At 45.1% G+C, this 13,256-nt stretch overlaps 1 protein-coding gene and 2 pseudogenes across 2 annotated transcripts in view; 2 read left to right on the top strand and 1 right to left on the bottom strand.

Moving 5' to 3' along the window:
- The first annotated feature begins 536 nt into the window (after nt 1–536).
- Nucleotides 537–1,027, top strand: LOC105821752 (annotated as a pseudogene).
- A 9,317-nt stretch (nt 1,028–10,344) lies between these two features.
- On the top strand, nt 10,345–11,198 carry LOC105821751 (annotated as a pseudogene).
- Nucleotides 11,199–12,148: 950 nt separating this feature from the next.
- MRPL9 (mitochondrial ribosomal protein L9) overlaps nt 12,149–13,256 on the bottom strand; it is a 4,201-nt gene continuing 3,093 nt past the window's right edge. The window contains exons 6-7 of one of the 2 annotated variants that reach the window (XM_012658850.1): nt 12,812–12,895; nt 12,149–12,698 (exon numbers count right to left, since the gene is read on the bottom strand). In XM_012658850.1, the coding sequence (XP_012514304.1) occupies nt 12,564–12,698; nt 12,812–12,895 (219 nt within the window). In that variant the 3' untranslated portion in view covers nt 12,149–12,563. Of the gene's footprint in view, nt 12,699–12,807; nt 12,896–13,256 lie in introns of both variants that reach the window. The other variant, XM_012658851.1, reaches the window with a different exon arrangement.

Genomic DNA, 13,256 nt, shown 5'->3' with positions numbered 1-13,256 from the left:
ATTACATTATTTTTTGAATATTGAACCAGCCTTGCATCCTTGGAATAAACCCCACCTGGGCATGGTGTATAATGCTTTTTTTTTTTTTTTTTTTTTTTTTGAGACAGAGTCTCACTCTCTCACCCTGGCTAAAGTGCAGTGGCATCATTACAGCTCACTGTAACATCGAACCTCTGGACTCAAAGGATCCTCCTGCCTCAGCCTCCTGACTAGCTGGGACTACAGGTGTGTGCCACCATGCCCGACTAATTTTTTCTATATATTTTTAGTTGTCCAATTAATTTCTTTCTATTTTTAGGAGAGACGGGGTCTCGCTCTTGCTCAGGCTGGTTTCGAACTCCTGAGCTCAAACAATCCGCCCGCCTCGGCCTCCCAGGGAGCTAGGATTACAGGCGTGAGCCACCACGCCCGGCCTTATAATGCTTTTTTACATTGCTGAAATCTATTTGCTGATACTTGTTAAGGATTTTTACATCTGTATTTGTGAGAGATGTTGGTCCTTCAGCCCAGTTGGTCCGCAGGCTCAGCCGACGACCATGGGCTCCGTGTCCAACCAGCAGTTTGCAGGCGGCTGCGCCAAGGAGGCAGCGGAGGTGCCCGAGGAGGCGCCGGAGGACGCGGCCCGGGCTGCGGACGAGCCGCAGCTGCTACATGGTGCCGGCGTCTGTAAGTGGTTCAACGTGCGCGTGGGGTTCGGCTTCCTGTCCATGACCGCCCGCTCGACCCCCCTGTGGACGTCTTTGTGCACCAGAGTAAGCTGCACGTGGACGCCTTCCGGAGCCCGAAGGAGGGTGAGGCAGTCGCGTTCACCTTTAAGAAGTCTGCCAAGGGCCTGGAATCTATCCGGGTCACTGGGCCTGGTGGGGTGCTCTGTATTGGGAGTGAGAGGCGGCCAAAGGGTAAGAACATGCAGAAACGCAGATCAAAAGGAGACAGGTGCTACAACTGTGGAGGTCTAGACCATCGGGCTATTCTTTTGCTATCAGGAAGTTTCAATGAGCAGGCAGAGTGGAGAAAGTGGGGATAGGGTGGGTTGGGGGTGGTTGGCACTGCCATGTATCTCAGGACGGGTTCACGGCATCACCCCTTCTTCCCTCTTGGTGGGGGGAAAGGGTGAGGCAAAGGAACCCTACCCATGCTCTATCCAAATGCAAGGGAGGGCTTTAGGGGGAAATCACCCTAGAACCTGAATGCTTTACCTGAGACTCCATCCCCAGAATCTCTAGTTTTTGACAGTGGCCTGGATAGGAAGTTGTTTTCCTTTTAAAGAAGAATATGTAATAATATAATGCCCATGCCAGAGTGAAGCGATTAAGTACAAGACCAGATTAATGGACCCCACCCACAAGCCACTACATTCTGTGGGAGGGACTCTCTCAGGAGTAAGGCAGGGTTTTTTCCACATCTTGAATTCTCATACCCATTCTTGAGACAGGGTGCTGGGAACTGTCCCAAGCAATGGGTAGTGATGACAGGCAAAAAGGGTGGTTGGGGGAGAACAGCTGCAGACCTGCTGCTCCTAAGCTCACTCCCACCCCATTCTGGGCCAATGTGACTTTATTTATTTGCTCCCTTGGGTAACTGCACCTTGGATCCCACTTTCTCCAGGATGCCAATTGCACTAGCTGTGTGCGAATGATGTATCTTGTGCATTTTAACTTTTTTTCTTAATATAAATATTCTGGTTTTGTATTTTTGTATATTTTAATCTAAGGCCCTCATTCCTGCACTGTGTTCTCAGGTACATGAGCGATCTCAGGGATAAGTTCGGCAGCATCTCCAGGTCTGCACAGCAGGAATGTTTTTTGTTGTTTTTATCACCATAGAGAGCAACTATTTGCAGTGCATAGCCTATGGAACTACCTCATTTTTGCCAATTAGAGCTGTCTTTTCTGCCATAGTGTCTACTTGAAACCCCTTCCACCTTGAAAATGTTTCATGGGAGGCTAGATTCTAACTGGGTTGTCCCATGACTCGATCACCTTCTACTGGAAGATTAGAAATTAGTCTAAACAGCAAAAGGTGGTGCAGAGAGGTTAGGAGAGGCTGGGCCAGGTGAAAGGCCCAGAGAGGAAGCCAAGGTTAGGTGAGGGTTGTCTAATCCTAGGGCACAGGACATGCTTTCCATACCTGATCCATCCTTCACTGTGTCAGGCTAGGTCTGTCATGCACAACAGGGTGTATGTGTGTTTTTGTAAAAACTGAGTCAGTAAGGATAAGTTTTAAGACCAATACCCCTGTACTCATCCTATGCTGTTGAGGGATGGATATATGAATCAAGGACTAAAATCCTTAACCTTTCAAATTTCTTAGGTTCCAGGGAGACCCAGGAACGAGGGCCTTTTGTGGTGCCCGGAGCCAGTGTCCTGCCCTGCTGCAGTGGTCATTAATAGTGTCGTGGTAGCTGAAGGAGCAAAAGGGGGTTTCGTTTACATGCTGTGAGATCACCGCAAACCTACCTCACTGTGTTGAAACGGCACAAATGCAATAGAATGCATTGGGTGGTGCGTGTCTGATCCTGGGTTCTTGTCTCCCCTAAATGCTGCCCCCCTCTAGTTATTGTATTTGTCTGGGCTTTGCAGGACTTGACTGAGTTGGTGGTTGCCAGGTGGCCTAGTTTGTGTAAATATAATGTGTTGGTTTTCTTGTTCTTTTGGGGTTTTATTGTTTACAAACTTCTTTTTGTATTGAGAGAAAAATAGCCAAAGCATCTTTGACAGAAGGTTCTGCACCAGGCAAAAGGATCTGAAACATTAGTTTGGGGAGGCCCTCTTCTTGAAGTGGGGGTCTTGAACACCAACCTTTTTCTTTTGTGTTCCCCTTCCCCTGTTTCCTATTTTCTACCAGATCTTCTGTCCTAAAAACTTGTCTCCTACCTGACCCTCTTTCCCATCCCCCCCAAAAGAAAACCTACACACCCACACACACAATGCATTTATTTATTTTATTTTTTTTTTGAGACAGAGTCTCACTCTGTTGCCTGGGCTAGAGTGCCGTGGCGTCATCTTAGCTCACAGCAACCTCAAACTCCTGGGCTCAAGCGATCCTCCTGCCTCAGCCTCCCGAGTAGCTGGGACTACAGGCACGCGCCACCATGCCCGGCTAGTTTTTTCTATATATTTTTAGTTGTCCAATTAATTTCTTTCTATTTTTAGGAGAGACGGGGTCTCGCTCTTGCTCAGGCTGGTCTCGAACTCCTGAGCTCAAACAATCCGCCCGCCTCGGCCTCCCAGAGAGCTAGGATTACAGGCGTGAGCCACCGCGCCCGGCCCCACACAATGCATTTAATTCTTGGGATGTCTCCACAACTCTTCAAGGATTTATGCAAAACTCCTGAAGAAGCTAGGAACCCTCCATACCTTGTTCCCAACCTCTTAAGACCATTTCTTGATGGTGATTCATGCCAAACACTCGAAACACTGCTGTGTTTTGGATAGATCAAACTTACTTAATCTGTAATCCAAAAGTAGAGATGCAATTGGGGGCCTTCCATGTAGAAAGTCAGGAAAGGAGACCAAGAAAGGGATTGTGAATGTATATCCAAGTCACTCAGGAACTTTTATTATACAGGTGCAAGAAACTTATATCAAAGTGGCCACAAGATTGTTTAATAGGAGACGGACGAATGTAACTCCATGTTTACTGCTAGAAACCAAAGCTTTGTGTGAAATCTTGAATTTATGGGGAGGGAGGGAGGGTAGGAAAGCTTGTACTTGTCTGTTCTTTTCCTGATCCCTTCCCCTCATTCCTGAACTGGAGGAGACTGAGCCCCCTTGGGCTTTGGTGGACCCCATCCTGGGGTATGTTTATTTGATGGTTGATTTTGCTGTACTGGGTACTACCTTTCCCGTTTTCTAATCATTTTGTAGCACACATGCTGACTCTTTTCCCTTCCTTTCTACTTTCCCTGGGAAAATACAATGAATAAATAAAGACTTATTGGTACCGAAAAAAAAAAAAAGGGGATCACTCCCTTCCCAGCCTCCCAAGTAGCTGGGATTATGAGGCACAAGCCACCATGCCCAGCTAGTTTGCTCTTCTAAAATTTTCTTGGTTCTTGAGGTAGGAATTTAATGATTGATTTTAGACTTTTCTTTTTTCCTAATGTGTACATTTAATCCTATAATTTGCCCTCAGCACTGCTTTAGCTGTGTGACAGAAATGTTGATATATTGTGTTTTCATTTTTATTCAGTTCAATGTAGTTTTAAACCTTTTTAGAGATAGGATCTTGCTATGTTGCCTTGGCTGGCCTCGAACTCCTGAGCTCATGCAATCCTCCTGTTTCAGCCTTCTGAGTACCTGGGACTTCAGGTGTGAGGTGTGTACCACTGTGCCTGAGGTGTTCAATGTATTTTTAAAATTTTTCCTTGAAACTTCCTCTTTCACCCATGGATAATTTACAAGTGCGTTGTCTAGTTTCTATGTATGTAGAAATTTTCCTCTATCTTTTTATTATTGATTTCTAGCTTGATTCAATGGTGGTCAGAGAACATATGCTGTATAATTCAATATTTCTTCATTTGAGATTTGTTTCATGGTCTAGGACACGGTCTACCTTGGTGTATATTCTGTTGTTGTTGGGTAAACAATGACTAGGGTGACCTAGTGTCAACTAGGTCCTGTTGGTTGAGGGTGTTGTTGAGTTCTTCTGTATACTTGTTGATTTTCTGTCTAGTTGTTCTATCAGTTTTTGAGGGGGGTGGTGTTGATGCCTCCTAATGTAATTGTTGATTGTCTATTTCTATTTTTAGTTAAATGAGTTTTTGCTTCACATAATTTCCAGCTCTTTGGTGCATATCCATTTAGGATTGCTACGTCTTCTTGATGGATTGATTCTTTATCATTATATAATGACCCTCTCTGTCTCTGGGTAATTTTCTTTGCTCTGAAACCTACTTTATCTGATATTAATATAGCCACTTCTGCTTTCCTTTGATTAATGCTTGCATGATAGAACTTTCCCAATCCTTTTAACCTGCTTATATAATTACATTTAAAGTGAGTTTCCTGTAGAGAGTACATAGTTGGGTCACATTTTTTAGTCCACTCTGCTAATCTTAATGTACTTATTGGTATGTTAGGACTTAAGTCTGCCATTTTAATTTTTGATTTGTTCTGTTTTCTGTTTCTGTTTTTGTTTCTTTTCTTTTTTTTTTTTTTTGAGACAGAGCCTTGCTCTGTTGCCCGGGATAGAGTTCAGTGGCATCATCATAGCTCACTGCAACTTCAAACTCCTGGGCTCAAGTGATCCTCCCACCTCAGCCTCCCAAGTAGCTAGGACTACAGGCACATGCCACCACACCCAACTCTATGATATTTAATTGAATGTTAGACATTGGATTTTATTTTGTTTACTGCTAGATTTTATTGCATTTCTCTAATGAGTATTGGGCTTGGTTCTGGCATGGTTGGTATCAGTTTGATCCTTTCAAGTATTGCTTTCAAGCTTTGTGTTGTGGGTCCCAAGTAGCCTTTATTCTAGTGTTCACTGTTGAATCCTTTTGAAGTCTCTGGTCTGATGCCCCAAGTACTATGAGATCCATTCATACAGGCTGTCAGGAACACAAATGAAATATTCCCAGCGTGAGCTCTGGGAGTTGTTTGGCCTACCATTTTCTGGTGGTATTTTTTTTTTTTTTTTTTGACTTCCAGACTTGTGGAATTTCACCCATGCACATACAGACCAGTATTCAGCCAGAGAGTTGAAGGGGCCTCTCTGCAGATCTCCAAAGCTCTCTGCGTGTTACTCCCTTATTTCTAGTGTTCTGCTTCTCAATTTCTAGCCAACTCATCCTCTACCAACTCTAATCTCTAATCACGAATTTCTCCACTCAGTGAGACTGCTGGCACTGTTTGGCTTCCCCTCTCTTCACTGCTCCTTACACTGTAGCGCAGGAAGCTGTCTCTGAGCGGTAGGCTGAGCAATCACAGGGCTCGCCTCATTTGTCTCCCTTTTCTCAGTTAAAGTTCCACGCTACCTGCTTTCCAATGTCTATAAACATTTCCTTTAAAATTTGTCCGGTTTCATGGCTGTTTATTGTGGGAGGGCAATTTCTATAGCTGTAATTCCTTCATGGGCAGAAGTGAAAGTCTTCTGGAGCCATTTTTTTCAACTGGAAACAACTGATTAAAGAGGCTATGTCCCTGGGAGAAAGGGGACCCTGATACATTATGACAAATGTATGAGGTAATAATTCCCCTGGTTCTAATCCACAGGGACTTGTGACCTTTATTTTCATAACAGATGTTGGAGAAAGAGGAGTATCCAAACATTTCAAGACCGTGGTGGAGAATGCTTTTTGACATTGCTAGCCAGGATCTGAAGCTCCATCATGGGCCTCTCTGAGGGACTGGCAGTGTGTGGGGGCTGGGTGCGGAAGGTGTGTGGGCCCAGATCTGGCTCACCGTGCATCTGCCGGGTTTATACACCCACCTAGTGGTTATTTCACCAGTTCTTAATGGATAATTGAAATGAATATATTTCGTAGTTGGCACTGGACTTTTGGTCTGTAAGGAAGGAGATATCATAGTGAGGAAAACCACCATGAAGCCCCTGAAACTGCCTCCTCCATTTTAGCCTAATATAATAAATCAACAATGCCACATCAGTGCCCTTGTTGAAGACCTGAAGAATGTATGGATGGTGGTCCCCATTATATTGCCATTTAATTCACCAGTCTGGCCCCTGTTGAAACCAGACAGATCCTGGAGAATGACAGTAGATTACTGCACTCTCAGTCAACAAGTAATATTAATTCTATATGCTGTCCCAAATGTGGTATCTTTGCTGGAGAAGATTAACACAGCCTCAGTTACATGGTATGTATTGATCTGGGCAATGCATTTTTTTCCCTATCTCTCTATAAAAAAGGAAGATAATAAAAGTTTACTTTCACTGTTGAGATGAGCAATAATATACATTTACAGTCTTTCCCCTGGACCATGGAAACTCTCCTGCCCTTTGTCATAACAGAGTCTGAAGGGAGCTAGACCATCTGGACATTACATAGGACATCACATTATTATATTGATGACATCATGGTAATTGCATAGGGTCAGCAAATAATGGCAAGTACACTGGAGACCTTGGTAGGATAGATGTTCTTCAAACCCTACAAATATTAAAGATCTTGCCAGATCGGTGATGTTTTTAGAAGCCCAGTGGTCCGGAGCACACCAGAACAACCTCTCAAGGAGAAATTGTGCATCTCACATCTCTCATCACTAAGAATGGAGCAATATGCCTGGTAAACCTCTTTGGGGTCTACAGATGGCATATTCCACACTCGGGAATATTGCTCTGATCCAAGTATCAGGTGACACAAAAGGCTGCCAACTTTGAGTGGGGCCCAGAGGAGGAAAAGGCTCTGTAGCTCTGTGCTATGGTGGCCCTGCTGCTTAGTCCACAGACATTACATACATATATGTGATGTATAATATTATACATTAGAGGTGTCGGGTGAGAAGAGCTCATACTCTTACTGGCATAAGCCCCAACAGACATCACACATAGACCTCCTACAGTTCTGGAGCCAGGCCATGCCCATCTGAAACAGAGTATGATACATGTTTCAAAAGATAGCTCCTGGCATGCTACTGAGTCCTAGTTGAGACCACATGCTTGACCTGAGACAATGTATTATAACCTGGGTTCTCTCAGACCCACAAGTCATAAGGCTGGGTGTTTCCACCAGCAATCCTTCATATGATAAAAGTGGGGTGTATAGAATTGGGCACAAGCAGGGCTGGAAGGCAAAAGTGAGCTGCATAGGTAGGTGACCGGACCTCCTGTTGTAGAGGACACTTTGTCTGGGAACGTTTCCTTGTTGTTTTTCTCAAGAACATGCCTTGGCCTTGCATGCAAGTCCAGGGCGCCCTCACCCTGCAAACAGGAGGGGCTAGAGAGTTTAGATGCAAACATCTGCTCGCCGGAGACGAAACAAGGAACAGGGACGTGTTGAGTCGGGACAGTGTGGGAACAAAGAAATTGCGGTGGGACAGCTGCCAGACAGGCTGTGTTATAAATAAAGCAACTATAGCAAGAGCTTTTGCTGCAGTCATATACCATCTTTGTGTGTCTGTGTTTCTTTGGAGTGGCTGCAATCTTATACCATCTTTCTGTGTCTGTGTCTTTTTGTAAGGGCTGCAGTCGTGTCCCATCTTTACACGTGTCTGTGTCTTTTTGTCTCTGTGTTCATTCCTCGGTCTCAAGATACGGGCCATGTCATCCTGTCACCTACCACTGTTGCACTGGTTCTTCCTCCTCAGTTTACATCTACAGCCACATGGATCGGAGGATCCCTCATGACCAGATGACAGAAGAGGGCAAAGGCTGAGCTCGGTTAATGTCTGGGTTGCCTCAGTAGGTGGAAGTAAGCAGAAAATAGACTGTGGTGCACTACAGCCCCACTGAGAGATGGCCTGTGCACATGCCTGGGGCAAGAAGATACACAGATTCGTGGGCAATGGTGAATGATCTGGCTGGTCGCCCAGGAACCTGGAAGAAGACAAACTGGAAGATTAAAAACAAGGAAGTCTGAGGAAAAGGTACATAGTGTACCTGAGAATGGGTATAAAGTGTGATAATCTTTCTATTGCATGCTAATGCCCACCAGAGAACATCTACCACAAAAATGCTTCTACCAACCAAGTGGATCGAATGACTTAGTCAAATAATGTTAGCCAGCCTTTGTTGTTGGCATCCCAATGCTGGCAAAGTGAGCATATGAATGGAGGAGCCATGGCGGAGGCAATACCTTGGCCCAACATCATGGACTTGCCAAGCCTGATCTAACTAGTGGTGCTGTGAATGTCTAACTTGCCAGCAACAGAAACCAGCACTTAGCCTGATGTCACCAATCCTCAAGGAAACCATCCAGCCACTTGGTGGTAAATTGATTACATTGTATCCTTGCTACCTTGGAAAAGGGGCAGTGTTCCATATTGACTAGGAATTGACGTATATTATGGGTATGGGTTTGCCATTGCAATGGACCAAGAGACCCACTTTATAGCAAGGAGGTACAGCACTGGATACACGACCATGGGATCTGCTCTGATCACATACCATACTACCCAGAAGCTGCTCCCAAGAGTGATGGAACAGCCTGTTAAAGGCACAGCTAAGGTAACAGGTTGGAGAAGATACCCTGTTAGGATGAGGCACCATCCTCCAGGATGCAGTACCTACCCTAGATCAGTGGCCATCAAATAGTGTTGCATCACTAAGTAAAATATATGTCTGGGAAACAAGGCGTGGATGTAGGAGCAGCCCCCACATTACCATCACCCCTAGTGATGCAATGCGCCGCCTGTCCCAACTCTGGGCTCTGAGAGTTTAGAACTCCTGGTTCCCAGGAGGGGGATATTTCTATCAGTGGACACATCAAGAATCTCAAAAAACTTTAAGCTACAGCTGCCAGCAGATTTCTTCAGATCACCAGGTAAGGAAAGGAGTCACTAGCCCGTTAGGAGTAACTGACCCTGATCATCAGGAGGCAGGGCTGTTGTTACACAGTGGGGACGGGGAAGAACGTATTTGGCACCTGGGTCATCCACTTGAGTATCTCGTTTTCCCCATGCCCAATTTCACAGACAAATGAACAAGGGCAGTCATGGCCTGACAAGGGCATTCTGCCAAGGTACCTCATCAGGTAACCCACATGGGCCAGCAGAAGTGCAAGTCTGAGGGGGTCAGGGAAGGAATCTAGAATGGGTAGTAGAAGAGGGAGACGAATACCAGTTATGGACCCAAGATAAGCTCCAGCAGCAGGGGCTGTGGTCTGTCCCAGACCTTACTCTTTTTAGATTTTTTAGGAATAGACCTATCAGAATCCTGAAAGAACTGTTCTAGAACTTATGAAGCAAATGGATCTTACTGAGCAGTACAGGGGTGGACTGCAGTAGTGACTGTGGTGTGCCGCCCAGATTTCCCCCTTCAGGACTGAAGCACTCAGTCCCCAAGCTGCTGAGATTGCTGACAAGTTGATGTCTCACCTGAGCCCCTTCCAGGGCTTGCCTCTGGCTGAAGTCAGCTGCCTCCCCGAGATCATGCCCTTTCCTAGTTAAGGCAGGGTATGTAAGTCCAGCCCACTTTCCCCCGCAGAGCCATTCTAGTCTGAGCTTCCTGTGGGATGGCCGAGTCCTTTGTTGAAACTGCGTCAGCTCAACTTCTCCCTCTGCCCAATCCGGCTTCCTTCAGGCCCCCACAGGTGTTGAGAACTTCTCCCAGGCACATTTCTAACTCAGAGTGTTTCTGCCAAGAATTCAACAAGTATTTAAATACTTTTTGAGATTTGCTGTGTGAAACATCGTGCTTGTTGCTCAATTTGAGAAGTTCATGATGGTGATGGTAATATTGAAAGACGCTGTGTTAAATGAGCCTTCCATTTCAAGGTCAGTGGGGATGGGGATCACTGAAATGGTAAATTTCATATTCAAGTGTAGGCTCGGCGCTTGTGCTAAAGCTGCAGGTTCAACCCAGGCCTCAAAGGTGTGTCCAGGAGGGTAGAACCCTATGCCCCAACTCGGGGATTAATTCTAGGCATCCCCAATTTCCTAGGGATTAACTGGGGCAGAGGGTGTATGCATTTGCATCAGTCTGGATTAGAGCTTCTTAAATCTGCAAGTTAATGGAGGCGCAAGCATTTTAGGAGTTAACCTCTTAAATCCAAGACTGAGCATGCCTATCAAAAGCAGCCAACCATCTTTCAAAACAAGAGGGCTCTGATGGGAGAAATTGGAAAGGAAAAGCTCCCATGGTACTGTAACAGCATCACTCTGGGCTTCAAGACACCCCAAGAGGCCACTGAGGGCACCTACGCTGACAAGAAATGCCTGTTCACTGGTAACATCAGATTGCTTCGTAAGTGAAGCGAAGCAGGAATGGGTTGAGGGAGGAGTTGAGCTGACACAGACATCTCCATTGGAGGGCAGATCCTGTCCGGTAGAGCAACCAAGACGAAGATGCAGAGACCACTGTCATCCACTAGGACTATCTCTACTACATCTGCAGGTACAGTTGCTTTGAGAAGAGCCACAAGAACATGTCCATGCACTTGTCCCCCTGCTTCAGGGACGTCTAGATCAGTGACGACATCATGGTGGGTGAATGCCAGCCTGAGCAAGGCAGGGCACTTCAAAGTGCTCAAGGTCACCAAGGCTGCCAAGACCAAGAAGCATTTCCAGAAGTTCTGAGACTGGATGCCTGCTCACTCCCCAAAATGAAATAACATTATTTTCCCATTTACAAAAAAAAGAAAAGAAAGAAAGAAAGGAAAAGAAGGAGGAAAGAAGGAAGGGAGGGAGGGAGGGAGGGAGGGAGGGAGGAAGGAAGGAAGGAAGGAAGGAAGGGTAAATTTCAAATAGTACCAGTGCCAGATCTGAGTTATGGAGTTTAGGCAAGTGTGGCGTTGACTACAGTTCAGTACAACTACTGATAATGACCAATTTCTCATTAGCTGGGATAAGCTGAAAGTGAATGAAAGTGCTTACTTAACTGGCTCAGAGTGACAGGATGATAGAAACCAATCTATGAGCTTCTGGTAAGGACAGCAAAGGGGTCGACTGTCCCATCTTCTTTCCCTTCCTAAATTGCATGACCTCACATTGTATTTGAGTGACCCTGACACAATCCACCTGTAAATGGATGTTCTTTTTTCTACTAATGGAATTCTGAACTTTTATACAGAACTACCTACTTACCTTATCTCCCATCAAAACATCTATTCCAGGATCACCTAATGACTAGCTCTGTATCTTAACTTTGGTCTGGAAATCGGGGTATCTTCTTTTTCAGAATTTCAGGAAACAATCCAGAAGTTCCCTTTTTAAGCTTCTTTCATCCCAGCTTCATTTTCTCTAACAATTACCCTTAGGCCTTATTCAGATTTCCCTTAGAGAAGTAAAATCCATTGTGCTTACTCACATTGATGACTTTATCAGTGTATCTAATGAGAGTAAGTTTTAAAACCAAAGACATACTCAGCTTGCTCAGAGCAATCTCACAGAAACTGTGGGGGCGGGGCAGGTAGCCTGCTAATGTATTCTCTTCTCCCCTCCTTTTAAGCAGCAAACTTCAGTTGCTCGAGAGGACATCCCACTTGGATGTCTTGTCCCCAGTCTACTTAAACGCAGTAAACATCACCTAAAAAGAACGCAACCTTTTTATTTCTGCTTGAGATACAAATGTTCCGTTAGGATGATGAGAATAAGCTGAGTACTAAAGACAATGGGTATCTCTTCTGTTTGTTCCTATGAACCCCAATGGAGTAAGAGGCTAAACAGGATCTGGACTGTTTCAGTCCACTAATGTCCAGCTTATCAAATCTACAGCCTGGTACTTCTTCAGCAGGACTGCCCCAATACGGCTGGATGTGATGAAAATTAAAGATGAAGATGGCAAAAACGGAGAATTCAACGTGTATATGCAGTTCAGTCTGATGTCTCACATGTTCTCTAAAATTCCATATTTGGTGAGAGCTGGGAGTGAGATCAGGGTGCTGGCCCGTTTTTGTTCCACTGCTCCTGATTCTGCTTTGTTGCCTTGGAGGGACAGCAGGCTTAGCTCGTCTGGGAGCTGATGGGGGCCATGCCCTTGGCAGCTTGCTTGGCTAACCACTTCTTATATCTTTTGGTCTTGGGCCTCTCAAAGTTCACCACAGACATAGGTACTCTCACAGTGTCAAGCCCATTTACCTGCACACAAAACAACAGGCATCCTCAGATCAGTCAGGCAGAAAAGAGCTAACACTACCCAATCCCAGCTTTTCACCCAGTCCAGAAAAGGAGAAAGTATGTGACATACTCACAGTCACCTCACACCAGTATTCGCCCCACCGTGTGATAGGCCCTTCTGGTAACTTTAATGTATGGGGGGCGACCACAACACCAAGCTGCAAAAAATCACAGCCAAAATGAACTCTGTTTTCATGACTACCACTGTAGGTAACCTCATAAAGAGGGTTCTAGAATTTCCTGTATAGGCATGAATAAAACTGGAGAGTCTACTCTGGCTGATCCCATGGGAGGGCACAGACCTTCACAGATGATAGTAGAGAAACTCAGTCCTAATTGCTCAGAAAGGGAGGTAGATTCACAAAGAGAAACAGGGCTTGAAACCAAAATCACTTAGCTACAAAAGTAACAATTCTCCAGCAAGTCACAAATCCCCAGGTTTTCCCTAGCTAGACAGGAAATAAATGGAAACCATCATCTCTTCCTATCAGTCTTTTTTTTTTTTTTTTTTTTTTTTTT

Source organism: Propithecus coquereli, unplaced genomic scaffold (genome assembly GCF_000956105.1).
Source record: "Propithecus coquereli isolate 6110/MARCELLA unplaced genomic scaffold, Pcoq_1.0 Scaffold59, whole genome shotgun sequence".
Classification (NCBI taxonomy): Eukaryota; Metazoa; Chordata; class Mammalia; order Primates; family Indriidae; genus Propithecus; species Propithecus coquereli.
This window is presented reverse-complemented; position numbering and strand designations above follow the sequence as displayed.